This window comes from Vigna radiata, chromosome 7 (assembly GCF_000741045.1).
Source record: "Vigna radiata var. radiata cultivar VC1973A chromosome 7, Vradiata_ver6, whole genome shotgun sequence".
Lineage (NCBI taxonomy): Eukaryota > Viridiplantae > Streptophyta > Magnoliopsida > Fabales > Fabaceae > Vigna > Vigna radiata.
In genome coordinates, this window is record NC_028357.1 from 47,791,204 (window position 1) to 47,799,584 (window position 8,381).

The 8,381-nt window shown below is 32.3% G+C and overlaps 1 protein-coding gene and 1 long non-coding RNA gene across 3 annotated transcripts; both read right to left on the reverse strand.

The window, feature by feature from the left end:
• Positions 1 to 429: 429 nt before the first annotated feature.
• LOC106767769 lies at positions 430 to 2,305 on the reverse strand. Its single transcript, XR_001376179.2, has 4 exons — positions 2,158 to 2,305; positions 1,904 to 1,973; positions 1,545 to 1,660; positions 430 to 591 (listed from the first exon to the last, which is right to left on the reverse strand). It is a non-coding gene; the product is annotated as an uncharacterized LOC106767769 (long non-coding RNA).
• Positions 2,306 to 4,207: 1,902 nt separating this feature from the next.
• Positions 4,208 to 8,131, reverse strand: LOC106769534 (GPN-loop GTPase 1). 2 transcript variants are annotated; one of them, XM_014655194.2, is made up of 8 exons: positions 7,970 to 8,131; positions 7,707 to 7,828; positions 7,298 to 7,433; positions 6,972 to 7,198; positions 6,309 to 6,599; positions 5,006 to 5,211; positions 4,567 to 4,902; positions 4,208 to 4,386 (listed from the first exon to the last, which is right to left on the reverse strand). In XM_014655194.2, exons 2-7 carry the CDS (start codon positions 7,785 to 7,787, stop codon positions 4,608 to 4,610), a joined length of 1,236 nt encoding a protein of 411 aa, XP_014510680.1. In that variant the 5' UTR covers positions 7,788 to 7,828; positions 7,970 to 8,131; the 3' UTR covers positions 4,208 to 4,386; positions 4,567 to 4,607. The 2 variants fall into 2 exon arrangements, with proteins under 2 accessions (XP_014510680.1, XP_014510679.1); XM_014655193.2 differs by lacking the exon at positions 4,208 to 4,386 and having other exon boundaries at positions 4,390 to 4,902; positions 7,970 to 8,130.
• Positions 8,132 to 8,381: the final 250 nt, after the last annotated feature.

Consider the following 8,381-nt stretch of genomic DNA (forward strand, 5'->3'; position numbering starts at 1 on the left):
GGGCAACCTGCAGGATTGATTCTAAACCACTTGGTAATGGATGCACTGATATCTTTTTTATAAAAATAGGAATTCAATTAAATAAAAGATAAATATAAAAACTAAAACGAATAAAAGCTTAGGTATATAAACCAAATTACTAAGTCTAAAATTTAAGATGTGAGGTGGACTATGTGAATGGTTTTGATCTATTGTCAGTGTCCTTATGTTCAGAACAACACTCATAAAGTTTGACTTATTAAATATCAAGGTAAGAGAGTTTGAACTTAATATCAGTATTTTACATCCTTTCATGTGAAGCATTTGATCAAAAGAAGAGAAAAAATTACAATGGACCCAAAAATATACATAGATTATGCAACTTCTATTACTAAAGCATAAAGACACAGAAACTAGTTTTCTGATAGGTAATAATAGTTTTATAAGAAACAAATATGGATTAGAAGAAATTACCTTCCCACCAAATAATTATCAGTTGGCAAAATAATCAGTGATGCTCTGATCGGATTCCCCAAAGGGTGCCCCTTCTCCCTCCCAAGAAACTATGCCCCCAAAAGCAGGAATAACAAAAAGCAATGATTCCTTTGGTACCTGAATAATTAGACCAAAAAAAATAATTTAAGAGAACTTTTCTTTTGCTAAGTTTTGCTAAGTTTAGGAGACAGGAAACGCTTTAACAAGGGTTTACAATGGGTACCAATATAAAACTTTCCTCCACCGAAGTCCACTAGTAAGAACCAAACCAAAAATGAAAATATAGTATTTGAATAATCAAATAGGGTGCGTTCAACACGACTACTTCCTCTCCTTTTCTTTTAACAATTTAAGCTAGTCTAACTTTTCAACCTTTTTATACAAAACAGTCGGTGAACAGAAGTAAAAAATAACAAAAATTTCAAATTGATGAATTTTATGATTCCTATTGGACTCATATTAGTCTTGAAAGATAAAAATTACAACCGTGGCCTCTGAATATGCATTTTAGCCATCAAAAAGACTTTATAAGAGGTCCACAACCATACTTACGGCCACAATGTCGATTTTTGGAGTTTTAGTGACCACAACACAACCATAATTAAGGCTGCATCGGCTGCATTTGTTCCTAATTTCCCGGTGCAAGGAATGCAACAAGACCACAATTGTGGCTGCATCAACCGCATTTGTTTGTAAGTTTCCGAACTATAAGGTATACAACCAAACCACAACTGAGACTCTAATTCAAAACCATGGTCATCGATCAAAATCCTTATGCATAAGAACTAATTCGACCAACACTGTAAAACTATGTGATTAATTTGACATGTTAACCATCATTCACTGTCAAATCGTGCCATGGCAAATCCTAGCTGAATCACAATATTCAATGCACGAGTTTAAACATTAACTATATCGAACACACACTAACTAGATATCTTTCATCATGAGCTGGTTGGGACGCTCCAGCAAACCGGACACGAACACGGAGTATCTGCTCCTCAAAACCAAACACGCCACAAAGCAAGATAAACTAAAACCTACATAGTAATGGCAAGCGATGAAGGAACCTGTTTATGTCCTCAACGATGGGTATCGGACCGTGATTCCTCTTGTAAAAGAAATCGGGAGGGGTGACGTAGGAGGCAACCAAGGCAGAACGCGGTGGCTCCGTATTGAATGGCGTCTGAAACGGAAAAAGGAATCAGATTATAATTATCAGATTTGAATTCAAAACTTAGTTCTTGTACAAAATTATATTGGATTATTTCAAAATTCAGATCAAAAAATTTGGATGAATCTGGAAATCCAAATGCTTATTTTTTTTATAAATCTAATTTTAATTTTAAATTTATATTTTAAAAATAAAATTACTATTTCATTTAATAAATAAGTATATAAGAAACCAATATCAAGATGTCACACTTACTTGACAAAGAAAATATAATTGTGAAGCCTGTGTTATGCGACAGCTGAAGAGCAAAGACCTTCACTCCAGGCTGAAAATAAACAGGAAAAACATGATTATACTTACAAGTGTTCCTCTTTTCAATAATGCAACGGTGGGAATCACGACAAACCCCACCACGTGATCCACCAGCGCACTGGTAGCACCACCGTATTGCGAGCAACGGTAGGAATATTTGCACAAACAAAATTCAACATATTACAAATTAGATTTACCTTCGATTGCTCACTGAAATTTTGGAGAGAACGCAAAGAAGAAAGAGGAAAGATGTTTTGGGTTTATGTTGGAATTTTCAAATCAGAGAGAAAAGGTTTCATATTTATTTTGATCTGAATATATCTGAACTGATTTTCCAGATTTTAAAATCTATATAAGTAAAACAATAATCTGTTTTAAAAATATAATAAAATATGGAAAAAAAAAACAGAATACCTAATTGCGTGGCACTTGTCTCGTGTTGAAGATAAATAATAATTTTTGTGTCTATTTTTCTTTTAAAAAAATATTTTATTGAGATTTTAATTCAAAAAAGCATTTTCGAGTAAAGCAAGCAATCAGGTTAAGATTTTTTACCTTAATTGGCCACAAATTTGTTTTTTTGAAAAACTCCAATGTTGAGTTGCAGTTATGACATGTCATGTGCTGACATCGTTATCTTATCGTAAATGAAAACAACAAATACATTGAACTAATTAACTATTCTGAGAAATCATTAACGAATTAATATCTTCCTATGCTTTTCAATTCATGTGGGGCTACCAAGAGTTTCAAGATTACATCAATTATTGTTAGAATATTTTATGTAGAGTGTTCCTCAATGTTTTTAGATTCCTCCATAATCATTACAATGCAAAGGAGGAGAGTGAAAAAGGTAAGCAAAGAAAATAAAATAATTGTAAAATATTTTAATAATTTTTAAAATGTTAAACATTGTTATTATGAGACTTGTTATTAATTGATAATTAATAAATTTTAAATAATCATGATATTTACAGTGTTATGAAAATAAAAATAAAATTTAAAAATAAAATATCAACTTACTTAAAAATAAATAAAACTCTTTAACTTATTAAAAAATAATATTTTTAGATAAACAGAAAATCATAATTATCTATTCTTATTTTATTTCTATCAAATCAAAAATATTACTAAATCCAAAATAATAAAATAATAAATCTTTAAGATTTAAGTTTATCTCAACAAACATATCATTTTAATTTCTAAATGGATGTATAAAGTATAAGACTAGTTTAATTACCATCAAACATATTAATTAATTTAAATCGCTTAATTGAATTAATCATATTTAAAAATTCCTCAATATATAATTTCTAATTTTTTTATGTCGAGTATAATAGCCTTACTTAAACAGGGAAAATTAATCTTTCGAATGAAATTAATATCCTCTTCATCTTTTTTAGGTGTTATAGCATTTTTTTCACTTATTTTTTCTAGTACATATTCGCTCTACCAATTCTATTTTCATCTCACACATCTCTTTCTTCTAAAGAAAAAGGTTGTCCTCTCACTTACAAAAATATCAAAGTCTTAACTGAAGGACTTCATATTCTTCCTCAATTATAAAATAACTGTAATTTCTAAAATACAATATTGATAATTACTTTTAAGTTTATCTTTAATAATTGCAATAAATAATATTAAATAGTATTAAGAAAATAATAACTTCTTGTACCATAACTAGATAATCACAATGACATCTACTTAATACAATAATATATTATATATTTTCTATAAATATATAATATAATAAATGTTACTTAACTATCCTTTTACTTTTGATATTTCACTATCCATTTTTTATTCTTTAAATTTTATATATACTTTTCTATAATTTTTTAAAAATATGTTTTTTATAAATTTTATAATATTCTCGTTTTAATAGTAATTAGAATAATTAATTTTTTACTTTTTACAATAATAAGGGAAAAGTGTATCTGCACATCCACAAGTATTTACTTTAATAAAATTTGTTATTATTTAGTTTGAATGAAAATTTTAAAATAAAATCATTTTAAGTTTTGCCATGGACAAAGTATATTCTATCTAAAAGGGTAATCAGAGTTAGTCACTTTAATCACAAGAGGATTCTACAATTTAGAGACTGCACATTCAACAATATCATTTACCTCCAAAGAGAAGTAGCTGCTAGATAGATGCATTTCAACACTCTGGAAATATTAAGTTAAGCGATACTCTAAGTTTGGTGAAATTAAAAATATTACTGAAAAGACAGAATAAGAATACTAATTAACACAAGACCATATACAATCATCTGGCCCAAACTTTCATTGTATGGAGTTATGATCCAAACAAAAACTACCACTTAAATTGTGAGAAAGAAAATATTAGTCAGGTTTGTTGAATGTGGAAATGCCTATAAGAACCCCTTCCGTTGTCAGACGAGGCAAAATCACTACAGATTTCTGTTGCAGCAAATGTTCAAGTCATTTATAAATCCAAAAACAAGTTGCATATAAAAAAAACAACTATCTTTTAAAGTATTGCAAAAACATAACTAAATAAACCTAGAGCAAATGGAGCTATATGAAATAAACTAGTTGAGTAATTAGTAATCAAACTTTTAAGGTTGTAAACATGCACACCTATACAAACTCTGATACAGTCCACTTGGTGATTAATCCCATCACAAGCCAAACCTATCAACCTCCTCATCTTCGTCCTCGTCTATAGCATCATCATCTTCGGTATATATCCCCAAATCATCATCATCATCTGTTACCTCGTCCTCCTCCTCAACCTCGTCTTCCTCATCCATCATACTTTTACTTTTACTTTTCTGTTTGTCCTTCAAACCAGTGTTCAAAACTACAGTTTCTCCCCCAGATTTCTCCATGTCTCTCCTCAGTTTATCCATGTCGCCCCTCCTTCGGTCTTCCTCCAAACGTTGCTTCTCTTCACGTCTTTTATCAAGATCAGCCCTGAACAATGTAAGATACAATGAAGTTATTTGGCTAGCTATTTCGAGCACCCTGTTGTATATGATAAATCAACAGTAATGTATTAGTGAAAATAAGACAATACTTGTAGGTGTCCATGTATTCATCTGCACTGGCTTCGACAACCTTAAAGAAGGCTTCCATTCCTGCACCAGAAACAGCAGAAACTCCAACTGATTTCAGATTATTGTAGAATTCATCTAGCACAAGAGAAAGGCTTTGAGTTAAAGTTGATGTGTATGACTGATCTGAACTTGCTGCTGCTTGGAATGCCTCAAAATCCTCCATCCACTAGATAATGAATTTCACACCAAAAAAAATGAATCAACATATATTTGGTACAATCTATCAGGTAAGTTTGTTAGACCAGGAAAAGACAAGATAAAAAAGAAGCAACAAGGAATAGAAAGTAGGCTACAAAATCACAGAGTAGTCTTGAGGCCAACTATACAATTCGGCTTAAATAGGCAAAGGACGGAGCCCATAACCCCATAATAATGGCAATATGTCCAATCTCTATATACAATAAATTACCCAACATGAGAGGCCAAATTAATAATTACGTCCATCAATACTGTTTTCCATCTCACTGCAATTTCTCAAAATTTAAATCACTTATTGGCCTTAACTTCAATTTCATCAATTAAAAGCAATGTCAAGTTCTACTAAGCATACCGATTGATGTTAATACATTCAATGCTTGTTAAAGTCAGACATTCAATAGAAGGGTGATACAATTAAATGTGCCAACTTGAGAAATCCTTCCAAATATAACAAATCATTCATATGTGATTGATTCCATCAACTTGAATGTTTTCGTTTCTGGTTTTGAAAAATCTTCTACTGCGAAGCCAAACCAAATCATAGATAAAGCCAATGTGTCATTATGTCTCTCTTGTAGTTTAAAGTTTAAACACACGATCCAGTTCTTAAAAATCAACATACAACTTTTTTGAAAAAAGTGATTTGATGACCCTAATTTAGGGATTACAATAAACAGAGGTTCATTACGTTGTTGACAATAAAAAATAATTAAAAAGAAGTAAATGATTTATAGTATAACTGATTAGGATCATATTTCTGAATCTTTTCAACTTCGACTTATTTTTAAAGGTGTGAGAGGTATATAGAAAACCAAAATAATGATAATTATATCTTTGAGAAAAAGTTATTACTTGGTGAGAAATGCTTAAACAAACAGGCCTATAACTAAAAGTAGTATATTAATCTACTCTGCAAACAGATTGTACTAGTTAACCACAACTTGATGTTAGTGAGTGGGTAGATCAAAATAGTTTGTTAACTAAAAAAATTAAAGTGACTAATCTATCCAACACATCATTTGCAAGTCAACTAAGCACAAGAAAAATCATCAGAAACAAAAATACCTCCAATGCAAACTGATGTGCTGCTACATCAACTTTGTTGAATGTCAGGATGAGAGGTAACCTTGTCTTATAGAGGATACTACAAGCATACAACATGTTGCTCATGAAAGTTGTAGGATCTTCTGAACGAGGTGTATCAACAACATAGGCCACTACAGTGGGAAATGTGGATGCAAAAGCTTCTGTAATGATAGCACCAGAAGCAGACCAGGTAAATATTTCAATCTGACCAGGGGTGTCCACAAGAACATAGTCAAGTTGATCTGCCCGTCTCTCAATCACAGAGATTACCTGAAAATGAGGTGATTCAAAAAATTAAAAAAAAAAATGTAGTGATAATTAAAACAAATAAAGACCTATGCGAATAACTGGTCAGGTACATAGTATCTCCTTTTCCGCACCAAAAGGAAAAGTAAAACCAAAACATAAAATCAAACAAGCAAAGGGAAAACTCTCTGCCTCAATAATTAGAAACTAAGAGGGAATCATATTGCCATTACAAGCAGGCAACATCCCCATTTGTGTCACTATTGTTTTTAGAGATAGAAATTTAATTGGCGGTTGAAAGCACTGTCTAATTGTAAGTAACACTTAGTTTAAAAGCTAGTAACGAGTAAGATATGTCAAACTCGGCAGCTTCAAAAATTAACAAACCAACTTTACCTCATTAAACTTGGTGGCAAACAAGTTCATGGAAGTCAAAATTCCACCATTAGGGCCAAGGTTAAACTGCTTCATGACTTCTTTGTATTTGACTGTGTCTCTTATGTCGATGTTAGAAGCATACGGGAGGGTCATGACGGCAGGGTCAAGATTCATCACATAACCCCGGATGTTTTTTATATGTGTATGGGCAACCAACCTATGCATGAGTGTCGTTTTCCCACTCCCTAAAAACACAAACAAGGCTTGTATTTCGTTGACAAAGCATAGCATTACAAATGAAAACCAATTCCAACCAAACATGTTAAATATAAATACAAAATCACCTGCCATTCCTACAACAATAATGATGACAGGTTTTCTTCGAAAGTTAGGAAATCCATTCCCAGAAGAAGATCCTTCAATATGCATCTTGTTCATAGTCTCGGTGAGTTCTTCCTTTTCCTTTTCATTGTCTTTTACCTTCAAAACCAACCACAGGATATACTATCATCGTAATCACAATTTCTAATTTAAGTAACTAAATTAAAAATAGAGGTGAGTTAGGGTTAATACATTATAGAATATGTAGAATAATAGAATAACAATTTAACAATCCTATGATACTAGTCAGACCTAGTCGCATGAAGTCAACAACACAATCTAACTTTAAAGTGTAGCTCAATTTTCATTTATAAGTTTATTTAGTTTATTCAAATGAACTAGAAAAGGAGTGAAAATAGAGCGTATTGGTACTTGATCGGAAGAGTCATCGGAGTCCATTTGCATAGACGAGTTGTCAAGTTTCGCGCTCTCTGAACCTTTATCGACGTTCATTTCCGATTGAAACCCTAGAAATCGCGATCGCTCTATCTATTCTGGAAGAAACACAAACTCAAAAGTATGTAAGTGTAACTCCCTAAAAGTCTCTGTAAGTTCCCCTAAAGTCTATTTACAAAAGCCCTTTTATAGGGTCGAAAACGAAAGAAAAAAAAAATGAGAATCTGGAAAAGAGAAACCTTCTACAATTGGGCGACTCGGCTTTTGGTTCAGCTTTAAACTTGAGGTTCAGACTCAGCTTCCAACACCAAGGAGCTCCTCTCCCTCATGCCCTAGCTCTGGGTTTTCATCGAGAGAGAATTCTCTTCTCTGCCAAATGAGTTCCACTCAAATGACCCCAAAGCTGCAACAGTACATCAGACGACGTCGTCCTACTAATCGGAGCCAGCCCATGCATAGTGCAGCCCAATCTACTCAGCAAGCTTTTGCCCAACTGCTTCAAGGTAGCTTCAGCAGCCCAACAGCGTTGGCCCAGTAATGCTTTTAATTCCAAGGTGGCAGCAACTTGATTTTGGGTGTTTCATCCTACACCTCCAAAGGTTTCATCCTGCACCTCCAACTTTTTTAAAAATTTACTTTTAATTTTAGTAA